Source organism: Sebastes fasciatus, chromosome 19, assembly GCF_043250625.1.
Source record: "Sebastes fasciatus isolate fSebFas1 chromosome 19, fSebFas1.pri, whole genome shotgun sequence".
NCBI lineage: Eukaryota > Metazoa > Chordata > Actinopteri > Perciformes > Sebastidae > Sebastes > Sebastes fasciatus.
The window spans coordinates 23865638-23886220 of record NC_133813.1 but is presented as its reverse complement, the minus strand read 5'-3'; the positions used below and the strand labels follow the sequence as shown (position 1 = coordinate 23886220).

Sequence of the window (20583 nt, the reverse complement as noted above, 5' to 3'; positions counted from 1 at the left end):
TACGCTATATTTAGAATATTTTCACCACTATCGTGCCATCAGACAGCACTTTCCTTCTCCTTTTCTGACGGGGAACTGAACTGAAACTTATCTATGCTCTTTCCAAAGCCAGCAGGCTCAGATTACAAAACAGTATAGATACGTTTCACTTTCAGTTCAGTTCGCTGTTGGAAAATATTCTAAATATAGCGTACACTTAAACAGATTAATTTTTTTTTTTTAGGTGAGCCTTTCTTTTAGGGAGCTAAAATAAACTTTTCTGCCGTCCCCGTCCACAGCACTGTATCGCTTTGCTCCAGTGTCGGTCATCATTTACTGTAAGTAATACACCTACTATGGATAAATACCTTATAAAACCTCACTTCAAAAGCACCCAAACTATCCCTTTAAACTTAGAACCAGTTTTATTCTTCCTGGGGAAATCAGTCTATTTATTTATCTATATTAAATTAATTGCTGCTAAAATAAGTTATGATTTGCCTCAGCTTGTTTTTACTTGCTGCCAAAGTCTTTTGGGGCCACTTGCACTGCTCATAGAAGTTATATTTAAAAAATGCTCTTATAAATTGGCATGCCAGTCATCATCAAGTATAAAACCTAAATATGTAGCGTCAACCAAAAAATGCTTTACAGCATGTTCCATCCTCTTAAGAATTTAATCTATCAGGTTGTTGTTGTTTTTTGCCGGGCAGCTTCTCTGGCCTACTTATTAACACCGTTGAAGACCTTTTGGTTGCACTGTGTTTGTATTCCTCATACAGCTAAAAAAACAAAACAAAAAAACTGTTGTTCTGTCTGCATCAAGATGATTGTTCTTTCTTTTCCCCCCGCCATGTTGATAGTGCTGCCTTTAAGCGATGTGCACATTCATGTAATGACTGCTGAGAGTGCGTGTAGGAAGCTTTATAAATAACTCAAGTACTACTCTGAGGTGGGAGTATTTTTAGTCCTAATCAAACTTTCCCTGTGATTCCTGGGAGTGATTTTAAGATGCCCGATAAATGCAGGCCCTGGCAGCTGATATACAATGCATTTAAAAGAGCAACATCCTCATACCTGCAGGCCGGCGATTAGTTTTATATGTCTCAGGTTTACCTTACTTAAATTAGAGGAACTGGTGCTGTCAGACAAAATATCATTGTGATAATCAGAACATTGTGTCCACACATGACATGATTGTGCCAGAAATGTTGAGGTAAAGTTGGATGTTGCCTTATAGGTACCTGGTATTAGGATGTCACCTATGGGGATGCGGCTACAGTGAGGAGACAAGACTGATGGGAGAGAGGAGGGGGACAATGAGGGTAAATAATGTGGCTTTTAGCCAGATGGCTAAGTCACATAGAGACAAAAGGTATCTTCAGTTATAAGTTGCGGTGGATTGTCTTTAGTCAGCTTTATGAAAATCTAAAAAAGATACATCTAGTAAAACAACATCTGTTAAATGAGCCAGGTATGAAATAAACAGCTTGTGCTGACATGCTTATAAACTTCACTGGATGAGTGTGCAAAAGTGTACTCACTGTTGGGTGTTTGGGGTAGACCGTCCGCAACCATGCTATCTGATTCTATAATGGAGAAAAAAAGAAAAAAGAAAAAAGAAAAAGAATTCAGAGGCCAAAAAAATCAAATAAATAAATCAAATACAATTCCTAGCCAAAACAGGACGTGCATGACTCATTTAGAGGAAGTGAATACATTTAGGGCCATACTGTCGAGAGGAAAAACACAGCGAGCAGTCAGTTATTATTTGACTTTTCATGAAAACAATACATACGTAAAAACAGCCTTACCTCTGTGTGCCCTGACGTGTGTCTGAAAGCAGTTATAATACTTGTACTTCTTCCCACATACCCCACACACATAGGAACCTGCGTGAGAATTCAAAAACAGTGTCATAAAAACAACAGTATCATCATATTTCATGGTCATAAAATTTAAGATCTAAGTTCTCTCTCATGTTCTTAGTAATACCCATCATAACTACTGTAAATATCTAGCTCCCAATTACGTCTGAATATACCCAAATATTACCAATAATCAGTTCCACTTTTCACAAAATATTGACATTACATTAAATGTTTACTCTTAGATTTCTGAGAACTTTTCTCAGCTTTTTACTACTACTACAAATCTGATTAATTGATTGAAAGGAACACCAGGTTCTCGTGGTGAGGACTGAATCAAAGCTAAATAAATAGATATAAAATAGAAACACTATAACCTCCATCAAAGTAGGATGTTACAGGCTGTTGTATTAGACAACAGCAGTTTTAACTCAGTGTACCTAATAAACTGGAAACTGAAAGTACATACAGTACATTTGTGTATTTGTGCAAATGATTTCACCAAGGAATTTGCCAAGTGGGTGTTATAATAATAATAATAATAATAATAATAATAATAATAATAATAATCATCACCACCATCATCATGTGAAAGCATCAAGTTTGCAAATGAGTTGATAACTCAAATATGAACAATGCTCAGACTACTACCTCCTTAAAAAAAGGACCAGCTCACCCAAATATCAGAATCTTATTTTGTCATTTACCCCCAATGGTACAGTCTCTAGCCATGCAGATAGGATTGGTTTTATTCATCCAAATTCTGAGATATCCGTCTTTAAGATTTCAGATGCCGATCCTATACTAAATACGACATCAAATGGAGGCGACTGGAATTTCAATTGTGCTCACAGGATTGTAAAATTACATTTTAAATATTCAACCGCAACAACACGCTGTCAATAGTTTTCAAAGGGGCCATTTCTTCTGTAGAAAGTAGTTCCAATAAAAACTGCTTACAGTGAAGTCTGAGGATTATCCTGAGTAACCAGGACATTGTTTCTGAAAAGCTGCTGCTGCTGAATATTTTAAAAATGTAATTTTTAAATGCTGTGCACTTTGTCTGTGTTGTTTTGAAAGCAAGCTCAGGGTCAAGAGACACCAGACAAGATTGCAGTCAGAAAAATGCACGTATATATCCAGATGTACAGTATATTCACACACCTATGCATGAGTCTGTGCTCTTCGTTGGAGGAGGAGTACCAAGGGCAAACATACCCTCGGTCTGAGCTCTACGGGATCCACCTCCACTTGCTCCTCCGTCATTTCCTCCGATGACAACGCAGATCTCAGCGGGGTTGGCGTCGCCCACTTTCCCGTTACTCGTCTCCGAGGTCTCGGGCTCCTTCTTGATTGTGACAGGTGGTGGCGTTGTGCTCTTGATCTTTGGGACTAAGGTTGGTGAGGGACCATCTGTGGCCGCACTCCCACCATCCGCCTGCTCCTTCCCAGGATTGGGTGCCTCTTGTGCACTCATGACTCCGCCTCCTCTGAGCCCGTGCTTCTGTACCAGAGGAATAAACAGAGAGACGGACAAAGACTTTACTTTACTGCACTGTGACAAAATACAGTTGGGATTCGGGCATGACTTTGAACCATAGGCCGTATATAAAGATGGATGACATGACAGCTCCCCAAAAGTGAAGCCAAAATATTTTGATTCTGGCCCCAAATGACGTCACAATTTCAAGATTGCCGCTCCCGTATCCAGGTTATTTTGGCTTCACATTTGTCCAATGGGAGGAAGTGGAGACGCGTCGTCCATCTGTATATACAATCTATGCTGCTAACCCAACTTATAGCATCGCTATTGACGCACAATATCAGCACTGCCAGATCAAACAGATGCGCTGTTTTGAAACCAACATGGCAACGCAACCAATATCCAACAAAAAAAGAGGGTGTCTAATTAGCAGCTTTGATTTGTACCTACCTACCTAGGTACATAAGTACCTAAGAGCAAACTGCACATCACAAGCAGTAGCCTGCATCTAACAACTATTGAAAGTGTAAAAAAACTGAGACAATCACCCCTCTTTTTCTAAATACAGTCAAGAGATGTGTGAGCTCAAAATGCACAGGAGCTACCACCTGTAATACTGTATATCAGGTGACGGGGTTATTTTGAGAAACAGACAACATTTTCTTGTTAGAACAGAGTGGCTTAACTGTTCATCAAGTGCCCTTTGATGCCATGAATTCCACAACTTTGTGGCGTCCAAAATGCTCTAATTTCAAAAACCACCCAAATTACACAACTTGCCACTTCAGCACAAGGCTATAAAAGGCCTTGTCAAGAGAATGTGCTCAAAATGCAACCATGCAAAACAGAGTTATGCCAAGAAGACTGATATTATGGAAAGAGTGGAAATTGGTCCTCTAATAATAGCGCACCAATACAGCAACAACGGGCCTTTTCATAGCCCAATACACCTTTCTTTGGATATGACACACGACCAAGAAGCATCAGCAAACAAGCCCATGTAATTGGATAATGTTGACACAAAACATTTAAGGTTTTCAGTTCAAATTGCTTCATCTGTGGAAGAATAAAAAAGTACCGTCAGCTCAATCTTACAGTATGTGCAACACTGAGCGGGCCTGAAGGTTGTGCAAGTTGTGTGTTTTGTGGATTTCCCAATTTGTTCTACAACCTTTATAGGGAACAAGCTTGAACATGACTTTTTAGATTTCTGTACAATTGTAAATTCTTTGACTCATAGAAATCCACAGCATATTTCATGAAGATTCAGTACATTTTTCTGAACTTCTAATTAAAAAAATGGTTGACCTGCTGGTGGCATTACAGGAAAGGTCAAGATTCATGTCATGGCAAACCATCCATTTAATGTCAAACATTGCTATTTACGCTTTTAATTTGACTATTTCCATTTTAGCTTTTAGCATTTTTTAATTTTCAGTTTTATTAAAGAGGTTTTCCCAATTCAATTTTCCATTACCATTTTCAATGCCGAGCATTTCATATGCATTTATTTTTTATGTGTTCCCCATTTTAAAACTCAAATGGCATTTCCATTTCAGGTTTTTCTATTTCCCTTTCCATTAGTCTTGTCACAGTGTCTGGTTTCACCAGTGGCATAAGGTGTACAGCAACTGTGTACACCTGTGTAATTGTATCCACGCTGGCCATGGACTGAAAGTGCGAGCAGAAATGAGCCAACAAGCAGTGTTTATATTCACGGGTTATCTTTGGGACCTTGCTTTGCATTTTAACACCGTTGAAGAAAATGAACACTGTTGTTGAAAAGAGAAAATGTCTCCCAACTACTGTACTTTACTACAGACATGAACCAGACAGCTGCTTAATGATACCAACTAATTCATAAGCCAGGTTCATACAGTTCCTTCACATTAACATACATGAGGGAGAGGAGGGTGGGGGGATATTAGAAACACCTCTAAATATAATGCAGCACATCACTACCACTAACTATGACACCAGAGCTAAACATATAATTGTATTAACACCTCTATGACAGTGTAAAAAATAAAAAATAGGTATCATAAATGTATGGCAGAACAGATGCATTGAATTGTATTTGATGTACTTGTGTGTCTAGTGTCCACTGAGCGTATTCTTAAAGTCAAATTTATGTTGCAGAATAAACAATGGAATAATAATAAATAATGTCAAAAAAAAGACTGACAGCTTTTGTAATAACGCGCATTGCTGGAGAGAATGACAAACTGAAAATAATTGAAAAGCTATTGTGAATATATGAAAAAATATACGCAGGATACAGCTTAACTTTACTATCAAATATGATAACAGTAACAGTAAGTTAACAGTAATTATAGGATAAAATTTAAACTGTCAACTTCACTTTTAATTGAATTATTAAAAGGGAATTATATGTAGAGATCAACAGAAAAATAATCAGCAACTATTTTGATAATCAATTAATAATTAACATAATTCTTCAAGCAAAAATGCCAAATGATTAAACAAGACAATAATCAGAATTAAAAATAATCGTTAGTTGCGGACCAAATTATATGCAAGTCTAATTATATGCAAACATAAAGGTCACATATATATGCAGCCTATTTACGGACGAAAGTGACAGCCAATCACATATGATTATTTATTCATAATGTCTAGTTTATTTATTGAATATTTAACACGTTGGGTCGCCATACCGGAGCAGCAAATATACCAGTTTGTGTACCAGAACGGTTTGGCCAATATTTATGGATGTATCATTCTTTCTATCTAAAGCTAGAAATCAGAGAAACACCTTGAAATTGTGTCATAAATGCAGTCACACTAAATGAAAAGTAAATTTTAAATGCAAGCACTCGAACAGAAATATTTTTGGGTCAGCAAAGTCAGTGGCGGCCCATTTATAGTCTACGCAGCAGTGCCAAATTTTACATCCCAGTGACATCATAAACTGAATGGTCAGCTCTCCATTTTCTAGCTTTAGGACTGAACTGTCTGGGTACAAGAGTGAACTCTTGTAATGGTTGGCATTCCCCTGCTGCAGAGAGAGCAACCATTTTCATATATTTTAGATCCATTGTGGAGTTAAGGTTAAAAGAAATGCTCATAAATGTTTGGCTTCTGGTGGATTGATGTGCAAACTGTACTAATATCATTGTAGCATTGTATTACAGAACACACATAACAAAAGCTAAGCTCTGCTGGCGTTTGTCTTTAAAAATATCTCTATAAAATGCTTCTTACAAGAGCTTGTTGCAGTGCGCAGTATCATGTATGGTATACGGTCCACATGACTACATCAGTGCCTTTCCACATGTCTATAATGTCATGTAACTTTCAGTAAAAATCGAATTAATTCACTGAGCCTCATCGCAGACATGCAGCACCATTTATGAGTGTGAAAAATGATCCATAAAAACAAAGAGCACCTGCGAGTGAAAGGGATTTCATTTTAACATTTTCTGACTCATGGAGAAAGACTTGATGTCACTGCAGAATGATTATGGGAATGAATTTGTTTGCCAAAATAAACTTCTCCAGTATGGCGGTAGTTTAGGTTCAGCCTTGAGCCAGCTTTTCTTTGAAGGCACGTTTGCTGAAGGCATACTGGAAAATTAAAATTTTGTGACTCCCGTTTTCCATTTTTTACTAGACCTATATGGTCTAGACTGAAAAGCGTGACTACAGTATGAAGTCAATCAGTCGTTTTTTTTTTTTTTAAAAGAAGCTATTTTATAAGTTATTATCTTCATCTTGCTGAAAATGCTGTGTGAAAAGTGTGTTTCTGTGCAAATTTCACAGCGAGACACCAAAAATACAGTCTTCTGTCTCAGCGTTTTTTCAAAACGTAGCCTAAGGGGAAGCAATTTCAAAGTCGACAACACCGGTATCTGGCATTGTTCTGGCAGAACTCACACTGGTATGAATATTTCCTACCATGACAAGTCTAATCCCCCACGCATACAAAAAGCAACGTGTCATCATTGTTCTTTTATGAAGGATAGGGTAAAGGTCTTCTGTCAGCTAAACTTCCCAGCCAAAACAAATGAAGACAGCACAAATATAATGACCCTCAACTTCGATGATTAACGAATTAAGTAGATTTACTAAAGAACTGTACGTAAAGTAAAATTGAGGTACTTTAGTTGCAAGTGTCCTTTATACTGTACTTCTATTCCACTACATTTCGGACAAAAATTCTGTACATAACATTGTATGGTTAACTTACAGATTAATATTTGACATGAAAAACACATGATAAGCTTGTAAAATACAGCACAGTGTTAAAGATTATACCGGTGGTTCCCAACCGTTTGACTTGTGACTGTCAGGTTGGGGCCCTTTGCCACATTTAAGGGACATTATCCCTCTAAACTTCTCACATGGTTTCATTTAAATAACTGTTTGAAGTCCAAAGAGGTAAAAGTGTTCATTATTTCACTAAAAAAAGCAAAAGATTAGAGAAAATGAAAAATAGATTTGTTTAGCAGACTTACTTTTTTCTTTTACCTCTCAAATTAATCATCTAACAATCCAGACTGACCTGACCCGTAGGTTGGAAACCACTGGACTAAACTATGGAACTGTATATAAAGTAGTTCAAACTAGCTACTCTTTGACTAGCAACTATAATGCTGCTTACACATTGATGGACAGTCACAGGGGGCATTTTTTCTGCACAGCGAGCCATTTTACTTTTAATACTTATATTTAAATTTATGTACTTTTACTTAATCTGTTAAACCCTAGCCCTATCCCTCAGAAAAAAACAGCTAAAATAACATACCCAAAATGAATCAGGAATAGCTCAGTAAAGTCTTACTGTATATGCATATATCTGGTCTTCTTTGAAAGGTAAGAAGCTTTCTAGTGCATCTAGAGCTAGAAATAAGAGAAATTTGTTTCCAGCGCTAACAAGCATGTTATGGTAGACTGATGAGAAAATGATCCCGGATCTTTTGAACACAACTTGCTCGTATCTTTAAAAAGCTTATATTTCCACGACTTTATTGTTAAAATACTTCATAACAAGACATAGTTTGGACAGCATAGTGTTGATTTACGGATTCTGAAAGCTGAAAATCTCCTGTTTTCAAAACAGTATAACATATATATCTTCTATAAGTAGATCATCTTCTATCACAACTTTTTGTACCTACGCCACAGGGTTCGGGTTACTGGGTACGTAGGGTTTAGGCTGCATTCACACAAGATCACGCACGTTTGGGCTGCGGCGTCAGCAGGGGGTGCTGAAAAAATGCAGTGACCTGTGGCGGAAAAGTAGAAACAGAATCAAGTTTTGGAGAAACGCAACCCGACGTCACACTGCGTAGGCCAATCACGTAACTGGCGATCCAGAGCTACACATCCCAGACATGAGGGACCAAAAGACGGTAATCTTCGCGGTTAACGGGCCATTAAAGTGACTCGCCTGGACCTCCACACAACACTGCGGCGAAACGCCTTAACGCCTGATCTCGTGTGAATGCAGTCTGAAGAGGTAGGATTTTGAATGCGGGAATTTTACTTGTAACGGAGTATTTGTACATTGTTGTATTGTATTATTGAAGCAAAGAATCTGAGTACTTCTTCCACCACTGTTTATTACATTCAGCAATTGTTTTCCTTATCTTCAAAAAGTCTGCTTTTGTTTAGAAAAAGAATGGGAAAGTCAGCGCTCACTAAGCACTACCAGCCTATTCTGTAGCTGACAGGAGTCAGTTGGTGGAAATGAAAATGAAATAATGGCTAAATTAACTGACTTTAAAGCAAAGACACATGCATATCTGAATTAAATCAATCCCTTAGTCATTCACTGTAATATTCCCCGTGCAACATTTTTAAATGCATACCCTGAATGTATGAAAAGGCCCCGTTTTCCTCTAATTAAAGTCAAAATGCAAAATTAGCCATCTGGCCTTCTGTTCTTTCATAGTCTGGGGCTTCTGATACGCTGTAACCTACAGCACCGTGCAGGACCAAAATCTAAACCAGGTGCACATTTGCTTGATGTTCCTTACTAATAAAGCACAACTAAAACAAAAAGGAAAGGAAGTATAGTTAAATTAAATCATCAGATGCTATTTGCATATCGAGGATCTATAGATACTATCATTGTAATAGGCACTAGGTGGTATTGTGATTTATATCTATTAATCAAGTTCTCTTTGTGATTTGGCCCAGCTGTGTTTTAAAATGACAATGCGTGCATATTAATGACAATATATTATAGAATGATACTAAATGTATCTATAGGGTTACAAAATAAGGAGGTTATAGGCACACAAAGAAAACATCTCTAGGACATACCTCTGTTCAGAATTCAGCGCTTAGTCGAGGTACTTAAAATAATTGGCCTATATTTGGGCAGTACTGTATCTGCCTCTGCACAATAATGAAGTAAATCAATCACTGCGCTCGGTTAAAGCAAAAAATATATTGTGCTTCTAACTTGGAGAGAGATTTTCTTACTTGGAATTGTACCTTGCGATGCCAAAAAGCACAGTGCCCTGCATGGTAAGCAGACCGGAATAGAGATTCCAAATATAAAATACAAATTTGTTTAAGGCTCATGAAAATGTTTCCACTCTGGAGGGATTCAAAATAGGAATCAGCTAAAATGGGGGGGATGGTGGGGGGTCACTTCAATCACTGCTTTCACTGCATGTTTGTATTATCCGGAGCAGAGTCAGGCACTTCTAGGAGTAAGGGTTGACCAAAAACCTGTTTCACACTAAATGCTTTGCTTTCCCTGTTTCTTTTAATCAAATGCACATTTTTTCTGTCCTGTGTAATAAATGTCTTCCAAGATGGTGTATGACCAATGATTTCAAAAAGCAATAATGCAGAGAAATGGATAACCCCCCCCCCCCCGCTCACTTCACCCCACCTCACACACACACACACACACAGCCGGGATGCTCTGGAAAAAGAAACTGTGTCGTCTAGTAAAATTCCATCAGCATACACTCAAAACCCCCATAAAAACCTTTTCAATCTATATGTTAATGCCACGAATTAAAATTTAATAACAAGAGATATTGAAAAAGCAGACTTGAATTATACAAAAATAAATCCTGAAAGATCAGGCCCCTAAAATTAGAAATTCAGGGCGGCATCCGGTCTGCTGCTAAACCCTTGTAGGCTGGCAGATTAAATTTTTGATGAAAATCAAAATTGCACTGCACACTGACGCAGGCGCAGCAAACCCTGGCACCATTGTGATTTATGGATTCATTAAACCCGAGGGAGTTTCACCCCTCCCCTTTTCACTCCAAAGAAATGAGATTTGCTTTGCTGGAAAAATTTGTATTTTCAGAAACGCTACTCAGGCTCTGCTCTACCTTCAGAAAATGGTCACGAAAAAAAAAAAAAAAAAGAGGCTTCTGTGTACATAACCACTGCACGTAAACAGGCCTAATTTTCATTGCTGCAGCAATTGAACGTCCTTATGCATTATTCATGAAACCAATAAGGTTCATTTTTACAAAGGAAGAGGCAGGGAAAAATATGTGCAGAATGCACAGAATTTTTTTAATGCAGCAGCCCCAACCCCTGAAAAGCCTTTCCCTGGAGACTATTTAAGTGAAGCCATTTTCAGACATTTCCAACATGCCACTGAGAAAATAACTGAACACAAGATGGTTTAAAAAGGAAGCATGTTTGTTCAGACACATCTAAGCACAAATCAGGAATCTGTAATTGGATATTAACAAAAAGAACTGGCATGACATCAAAAGATAGAAACTGTTTGTGCACACCGCTTAGCCTTTAAAAGGGAAAACAAAACCTCTGTACTAAGTTAATGACAATTAGAACAGCAAAACCCACAAGCTGTGATATGATCCCTCACCATCTAGTGTTCATCAGTGCCTGGAGGGACAAGTTTCACCTCTCCATCCAAACTATTCGCTCCAAATATCCTCAGTGAATCAAAGCTTTTGTTCTTTTAAAGTACAGACAGAGCAGCATTCCTCTTACCTTACTTAGAACACTCCCAGAATGCACTAGACATTAACCATATCAGGGTTTAAGGTGTTTTTCATTGCGGCATTATCCCTGAGAGCTTTATAACTTATTACTCGGCCCTTCAGGTATTCTGCATATAAACATTCCCATCACTCACACAGAGAGATCCGACCCTATTAAACCCCTACGACACTGGTTGCCACTCCTGTACTTTTAACTCAAACTCCTGCATTTTGATTAGACTTCCCGAGCAAAAGGTCAGAATTTACACCCGGATTTTTTTTTGCATACCAACCACACAATTTCCACCAGCTCTCTTTAAATTTATACAGATTTGAAGGTCAGCAGCATTAAAATTACCCACAGCAAAATGGCCTCCACAGTTTCCCCTTACATTAAAATAAAAAGCAAAGCCATGCAAGATGGGGGAAACTGTTTGGCGTCTGCAGGATTAATATAAACAGTAGAGCCACTGGTTGTGATTGTTTTTCCTGCCCTCAAATTATGCTGACAAGCTCTTTCTTCTTCCAGTGCTGTTCGGTTCACTTTGGATAGTTATTTTTTCCGTTTGCACATTTTCCAATCTCTCGAAATAAAAGTCCAAATTGTTCCATGTTTACTAAGAGGTAAATTATATCTGTTTACCCACCATAACACAATAATACACAGTCATCTAGCAAGGGGAAACTGGAATATTAAAGTTAATGTGTATGTTAGACTAAAAAAGATTCAGGGTGGATTCAGCTGATTTTTGTTTTCTATCTCACAATAATTCAAGAGCAGGATATTCATCATGAATACAATCAAAGCAGGAGCAGCATTAACTTGCAGTGCTTTAAATGCAGCATTTAAAAAGGTAATTTTGCATTAATTAGCGTTAAAAGCACTAGGCATTTTTCATTTTAATTTGTCATTTACAGGTGATTATTCATTTCAAGCAGCACTACTATAGTCTTTCTTCTTCCAGTGCTGTTGAGTTCACTTTGGTAAATTATTAACTCTAGAAATAAAAGTCCAAATTGTTCCATGTTTACTAAGTAGTAAATTATATCTGTTTACCCACCATAACACAAAAACACACATTCAGGGAAACTGGGAAATTACACATGTATGTTACAATGAGTATGTTTCAGGGTGGATTTAGCTGATTTTTATCTCAGTCTGAAAAACTGATTTTAATGAAACACTTAGCAAAAAAAGAAATTCAAGTCCAGACTATTAATCATGAATAAAATCCAAGTAGGAGCAGCTTTAACATGCACAGTGCTTTATGTTCAGTATTTAAGAAAAAAAAGGTCATTTTGCATTAATTAGCATGAAAAGCACTTTTCATTTTAATTTGTGGCTATCATTTACAGGTGATGTCTATTCATTTCAAGCAGCATTAGATACGACAGATAAATATGTCTCACATTACCAAAACATTAAATTAAATAAACAAGTCTCCAAAAACTAGTCTCATTACAATTTGTTTTAATTTCTTTAAAAACTGGCTGCCTACAGGTGGCGCCAACGACACCCAGATTTTTTAAATCCTCCTAAAAAAATAATTTTCCAAATGTATTTTGACATGACGACACTTTGGTGTTTTTTAATGTCAGTCTTAAAATGAATATGTATGCGTTAAATACAGACAAAAGTTAGTGTTGTGTGAGTTTCAGGAGAAGAAACTCCGAAGCTCTGCTCTCAAAAATTTTGCAGGAAAAATTCACAAAACATGGCTGCAGGAGGTTTTTGTGTTTGAGATTGTTCCTCCCCTCATCGTCCTTCATGTTGCCACTATCGCCTCTCTCTATCGGCATATATACGGTGGTTTGACATACAGTGTGGTGTTAATGTGAGCAAACTAGCTGCACAGACGACTAGTCAGCAAACTTCATTACGAAAATTCAGTCTAAAAAACACACATCAACAGATTAGGAGTATTTCTGATATCTGCACAGACTGCAGCTGGTTCAGAGGCTGGAGAGAGGACTGCCTGCTCTCGCTGGTTAAAACTGGAACTTAACATCCGAAATTTCTAAAAAATTTAGGATTTCTAAATGAGAAAAAAAGAAAACATACCTCCAGAAACGATGCAGCTCATGCGAGACAGGCTCCTTCTGCTCCAGAGATCTTCCCTCACCGACCAGACCAGACCAGAGGTGACTACTGCACAACTGCTGCCTCCCTCAACACACAAATTGTGTGAATTAGTTATGACAAATTCACAATTTTCAGGTTTTTTTTCCTCCTTCCGCGACACGCTGCGTTACATTTTTAGAGAAGAGTAATGGCGTAATGAATATGGTGAATTTGCCGACTCTGGTCGGTGCTATCTGTCCGTGGTTTGAGCCTCGCACAGCGGGGTTTGTGTTGCGGTTCCTCCTGTACTAAATTTTTCGTCCGCCATATACAAGAGAGAGAGAGAGGGCAGATTCTGAAATTGCAGCGCCGGCCTGGATATTAAAAAAAAAAAAAACAGAAAGAAAAAGGAAAAAAAAGTCTGGGAAGAAGACAGAAAAAAGGGTTGGCCGACTGTGATGTTACACGGGGAAATACTGAGACTGGAAATTACGCAGAGGAAATTCTGAACTGAGAACATTCTAATAGCAGGCTCTTCTTACTGCAGCTCTACATTAATAGAGCAATAATGAGACTTTGATCAGATAATAGCTTCTGATGAATGCGTAATTGGCTGAAGTTCTGTGTTAGACTATCATAGCCTCTTGGTCACATACATTTCACAGTTGTTTTCCAAATGTTTTTTCCTTGTTGCTAATTTCTAAATGGAATAAAGGAAAATAGAAACCCTCCATGAGCTGCTTGTTCCAAAACTGAGTTTGAGTTTATTTGCATTCATGCTCACTGTTAACAACTGAATGAAGCAGAATTCAAATTAATTAAAAAAAGGAAATTTATACATGATTGTATGTCATAAAAAATAAAAAACTATACATTTACATTACATGTATATATTACATTTATTTATTGCACATACTACATTTATTTATTGACGGACTGTACACACTATGTTCATCCATTCACTATGTATCTTTTATATCTCTGTCATTGTTTTTATAATTTTTGTATAACTATACCTCTCCTGTGTTTCACTCTGTTTGCTGCTTTGACACCTGAATTTCCCTCTGGGGATTAATAAAGGTTCATCTTATCTTATCTTATTTATACATACACACATACGCCCATACATATTCATAGGTACGCATTTACAAATACAACCATGCATACATTTTAAAAACCACACTAACACCCTAAAAAGAAAAACAAACCCCACAACCTTCAACTATTCGTCTTTTGTTCCCTTCAGTTCTGTGTTGTACAACCTGAGCAAGACTAAAGTTGTCTAATTGTTCAGTGTGTGCAATTAAACCATAATTAAAACTCTTACCATATTTTAGTCAAAAAGAGTGACAACAATTTATACATGGTTAAAACTATGTCATAAAAATGTTTTTAAAAAAACTATACATTTATTCATACACACATACGCCCATACATATTCATACATATGCATATACAAATACAACCATGCATACATTTTAAAACCACACTAACACCCTAAAAAAGAAAAACAAACCCCACAACCTTCAACTATTCATTTTCTGTTCCCTTCAGTTCTGTATTGTACAACCTGACTGCTGTAAACTGAGCAAGACTAAAGTTGTCTAATTGTTCAGTGTGTGCAATTAAACCATAATTAAAACTCTTACCATATTTTAGTCAGAAAGAGTGACAACAAATCCCCTAAATCCTCTCATGCTAGTGCAGCAGTTTCCACATGCAGTTTGTTCTAAGTCCAGAGCAAGGTTTTAGTTGGCCAACACATTTTCATTTGAAAACCCCACTCTGAGAATTAGCAATCTTTTTTTTTCTTTTGAAATAGTTTAGTTTTAGTTTCTAGAGAAAAGTGTTTGTGCCAGGATGTTTAGAAATACAGCTTTGGCTTATCAACAAATAATATTTAGTGTATCTAATAAATAGTGCAGGTATAGACTGTAAATGTGGGTCTTATTTATAGACAAACATTAACATTAACAATAACAATAATAATGCTGATAATAATAATAATAATTATTATTATTATTATTATTATTATAACATCTCAGAGATGCAAAATAGTAACATTTCCCATGAGCAGAAACAGCATTAGCCTGTAATAACATACACATGGAAGAGATTAAGGCTATTTAGTGCTTTTTCAAGCCTTTTATTCTGTACTGAATCCTTATTTAATCAATAGTGAGGACAAGGTGGGCTGTTTCTCTTCAGTTTATTTGCTCTTTTTGTACAGAGTCCCAATTGGCCCATTGAAAAACCTCTGCAAACCACTTATAAGTCATTTGAAGAATTAATAGATTAATTATTTACTAAATTAATTATTTAATCAATCATTAATTTATCCAGTTAATCAATCAATTGATGAATTAATTGGTGATTAGTAAGTGAGTTAGTAATTCTGAGTTATACTTATTAGAAAATTACTCACAGGATTTACTTTTATTTATAAAGGTTTTCTTATATTGCAATTCAGTGATTATTGAAATTATTTTTACAAAAAATGACATAAATAGCTTTTTTTTTGCTCGTTTTTTTTGCATCTAACGCCTTCTTGTTTTGTGGTAGTATGCTGTATTTTTGTAAAGTTTTGACATTCATGAGGAAAAAACCCTCTTGATTCTAATGTCAAAGTGAAAACAAATCCCTACAAAGCAAATTACAAATATAATATCACTAAATATATGATTGCAAAAGTATTGAACTGCTTTATTATGCACTTGTTTTTTTAGAAGTGACCTAATAAATTGAAGGTGTAAGTCTTTTCAGGTTAAACACACATGTATCTGGAAGGTCAATTTAAAGTCAATTTCCTGGCAAAAACTGCACCATGAAGACCAAGAAACACGCCGAACAAATATGTGGCATAGTTATTGAAAAGTGCTAACCAGTGGAAGGATGCAAGAAACTTAATATCCCTCAGAGTACAGTAAGGTCAATCAAAAATGTGTCCCTATGAGAAGGGCACTGAGGGAGGCCACCAAAAGGCCTGCGGGGACTCTGAAGGAGCTGCAGGTTTCCAGGTGCTTCACATGGTGGCAAAGAGAAAGTCAAGTTCTCTGCTGATGTGGAATTAGTGGAATAGTCAGATGAGATCAAAAATATGTTTTTTGGGGGGGAATCCCACTCATACTAAACACTAAACGCTCTGCACATCAGCAGAAACGCAACCTCCCTACTATAAATCCTGGTGGAGGCAGCATCATGCTGATGCTCTTCTGCAGCAGGCCCCAGAGGGCTTGGGAGGGTGGGGGGTCAAATGAATGCAGCAAAAAAAGTACAGTGAAATCCTGAAGGGAAGCTTGCTGCAGTCTGCAACTTGGGAGAAGATTTTCTTCAAGCGAAGACAACAACAACCCGAAGCATGAAGCAGAAAAACAACAATGTTCCTGTCTTGGAGTGGCTGAGTCAGAGTCCAGTCAAGAATTTGTGGCGGTACTGGGACATTGCTGTGGCCTCGTGCAACTTAACTTACTAGCTTGAACAGTTTTGCAAAGAAGATTGGGGGGAAATTTTGCATTTTGTCCAAATGTTATAAAAGCTGATAGAGATCAATCTGCATGGATTAAGAGCTATCATTGCTGCCAACCAAAAAGTGCCTCTGCTAAATTACTTGACGGATGTGAAGACAAATATTTAGTGTAAAATCTATTTTAATTTTGACACTTTTGTTTTTCAGTATCAACAATCCAAATTATACCAGCTGATTCAATGATTTATTGTTAAACAACACATAAACTGTACCCATTATGATAATTAATTTTCCTTTCCTCATGGGTGTAGCATGATTTATATTACCTTTAATATCAAATTAAGCAGTCCCCTTTTTTCTTCGATATGCAGATTATTGTACAGAAATACAGTTGGGTATAAAGATATGGTTCACAGTTAAAAAAGCTTCCACAATTTCCTGTTTTTCAAGAATCCCTGAGACATGATCACACTACCTGTTTCTTGTTCTCTGTTTTGAGAACTGCTCAATAATGGAATTATTCCAATTTTGAGATCACTGATAATTTCACAAATTATTCCTTATGTTTACAATATGGACACCGGATAATAAGGTAATTTCCTGTCTTACCTAAGACAAAATTAATGATAAAATAAAGCAGTGGAAATAGTATTTATAAGCAGCCTACTTCCCTCTCACTATCTGGATGCTATACTGTAGTTTTCATCCGTTACACAGAGTTGCTTTGCATGCTGATTCTATCCCACATGTGAATTAGTAATTGATTTATGGCATATCACATACAATGAAGTGTTTATGATCTTTTATTTAGACTTTTACACCCTACTCCCTTTTTTACTGTATTTATCGTTTATGTCCAGCAGAGGGCACCAACATACCAATAAATAGTCCCTTCCCTTGCTCCTGTGCAGTGGTCAGTACAGTAAGTACACTGCATCTGCACATTAGACCCTGCTCACTCTTTGCTCTCTTCCTCCCTCTGCTGCTTGGACTTTGCATGAAAGTTCATCATTCATTCGCATTCGAGTATTGTGGTGACTTTTTAGCTGGGACTGTTGAGTAAATATCAGCATAACAGAGGTGCAGATGGCAAATATTATCTTAATACTGCAGCTAGAGTCCATTTTTTTCAGGGAAAGCATAATCCCTTGTTGACTGTATTGATCAGTTAACCTCATAGGTATGTCTAAGACACTGAGGTAGGATAACACTTAACCTTTGAGAGGTTTTAATGGGCTGAAGGAATTCAAATCCTTGCTGGGTATTAGAATAATGCTTTGTGTCAAGTTTCCAGTTTATTTTGTAAAGCACCATCTCATACCAAAGCAATTCAAAGTGCTTTACAGAGTGGTAGAACGGTTGAAAAGAAGTCGTAACATGTATTACAGACAGCACTACACACTATGAATTATTAATGATATATACTATGCAAGAAACTTTTTATGGCATACTATACCTTTTTCACAACCATTTTTATGACTTTATTATGGCATACTACATTATGAGTTTTTAATGATATACTATATTATGTAACTTTATATGGCATACTATACTATGCTGTTTTCATGACATACATTTTTCAAGGCATATGATACTATGACTTTTTAATAACTTTTTTTATGGTTCATTATACTATGACTTTTTAATAACTTTTTTTATGGTTCATTATACTATGACTTTTTTTGGCATACAATATGCCATTTTTTTAGCACACACAACAACAACACACACACACACACACACACACACACACACACACAAGGACATAACTATGGATTAAACTCAAAATTTCAACTGAACCTACAGTGGAGCTCCTCTTACAAAAAAATAAGTATACTTCAAGTTCATTTTATGATGTAAACTTAAGTATAGTTCAAGTATAATCACAAATATACTTTATGTAATAAGTGTACTACAATCAATGTACTAGTAGTATACTTGTAAGTATTAAATTGGCCCACTTTTTAGTTTTTAAATGTAAGAGTAGTAAACTTTTGTGTATACAACTAGTTTACATCCAAGTTGTATTTTGTACTGCAACTATAATATGAACTATACTACCAGTGAACTTATAGGTATACTGTTAGTTTATTAGTTATATTGCCCACTTTTTAGTTTAGTACTTTAAAGAATACTCTTTGTAAACTAGTTTAGTTATTTTTTTACTCCAAGTATACTTGTACGTTTTCTTTAAGTTAACTTATAGTACTTATCCAAATATACTTACACTTTTCTGTATGCTTTTCAGTTTAAGCAAAGTATACTTGGACTTTTCTGTATACTTGTCGGTGTAAGCCAAGTATACTTAAGTATCATTTTGTTAAATTCATCTCTGATAAGTACATAAAAGGTAAACTGAAAGCATAAGTTAAGTTTTAAAACTACTAATAGCATACTTGAATAAACTTCTTCTTTGTAAGGGTGTGATTAAAAAAAAAAAACATTGAATTTGTAAGATAAGCTTGAGATAATGGTGCTGATGTTTGTGGACAGGAAGTGGTTGAAGACACTGGTGAACAGTGAAGCCGGTCTGATAACTCACTATTTGTGTCTGGTCACACTCTCAGCTGTGTTTAAATCATTCAATGTTTTCTACTTCTTCCACAGTGGTGACACCAGCAGCGAGAATATACAGGGAAGGTGTTTTTGACTCCTGCTGAAATATGTTGCAGCTCAGAAATTTGGGATAAAAACCATAGCAACCACCGTGTCCTCAATATTACAAAACACACCATATCTCTCCTCTATCATTTTTCACAGCTCAAGGTTGGCCTGACCTCCTATCAGCCCGCTTCTTGAAAATATATCCCTTCAAGTACTCGAAGAACCAACAGGTGAGTGGGGCTGACAACAAGGATGCTATTTTTTCTCAGTGACCTACTTTGACTCGAGAGCCGCCGCCAGACCTTTGCTGCATGCTTGGGAGCTCCCCCACACGGATGTTACCACAATCTAGGTCTTCCAAAAATTGACTGAAACAACCCACAGAGAGATAACAACAACTTAGAGAAGAGGTGCTTGTTTTACCACAGAATGAACTGCAGAAATATTCAGAACCATAGAAAAGGTTAGTTGCTATTTTGGCACAAAACTCTAATTGAGTGTCTATAAAGACGACTACATATTCTTCTGTATTCTTTTGTATACTATAAAGTGTCACTGCTCTACAATAAAATACTTCATTATGAAAGAAAATGCACATTTTTGCATGTACGTGTGTGTGTAAATTGAAATTACAATATATTCTCTGAATCTCAAGATGTCCAAAGCTACATTCCCTTACAGTAGTTCTACTGTAGATGATTTTTAAGGCAAGATGCAACCTTTGAAAGGAGAAATCACTCAATCTACACTAATGAAAAGTTCAATCGGTTCGCAATAAAACTTAAATTAACTTAAATTTCATTAAATACACTCATCGGTTTTGCTGCTACAGCCATACTTGCTCTGGTATGACCAGTAGCTTATGATGGCTATGATGTTAATTAATGTTAGCAAACTTTTGATATATTCTGATATTGCTGAGTCAGTTCTTACTTTATGACTCTTGCCTACTTGTGCTACTGTTACAGTACATTTGAGCATGTCATAGATACACATTTCAGTGGTTTCATTTTAAACTAAAACGAGAAGTAAACACACCATACCTCGTCAGAAATTAATGGAAATTCAATGTGTCCGCCAACTGCCAAGTCAAAAGTTACCAAAACTGATCAACAAACAACATTCTCTTACTGAAGAGATGGTGTTCCTCCAATTCCCATTCTGGCCAT

At 36.6% G+C, this 20583-nt stretch overlaps 1 protein-coding gene across 6 annotated transcripts in view; it reads right to left on the bottom strand.

The window, feature by feature from the left end:
- The window catches only part of znf618 (zinc finger protein 618), a 35836-nt gene extending 21964 nt beyond the window's left edge, over nt 1-13872 (bottom strand). Inside the window, exons 1-5 of one of the 6 annotated variants that reach the window (XM_074617381.1) lie at nt 13345-13872; nt 3012-3351; nt 1794-1871; nt 1524-1568; nt 1224-1274 (exon numbers count right to left, since the gene is read on the bottom strand). In XM_074617381.1, coding sequence (XP_074473482.1) covers nt 1224-1274; nt 1524-1568; nt 1794-1871; nt 3012-3324 — 487 coding nt within the window. In that variant the 5' untranslated portion in view covers nt 3325-3351; nt 13345-13872. The remainder of the gene's footprint in view (nt 1-1223; nt 1275-1523; nt 1569-1793; nt 1872-3011; nt 3352-13344) is intronic. The other 5 variants (XM_074617378.1, XM_074617382.1, XM_074617380.1 and 2 more) reach the window with 5 other exon arrangements.
- Between the last annotated feature and the right edge of the window lie 6711 nt (nt 13873-20583).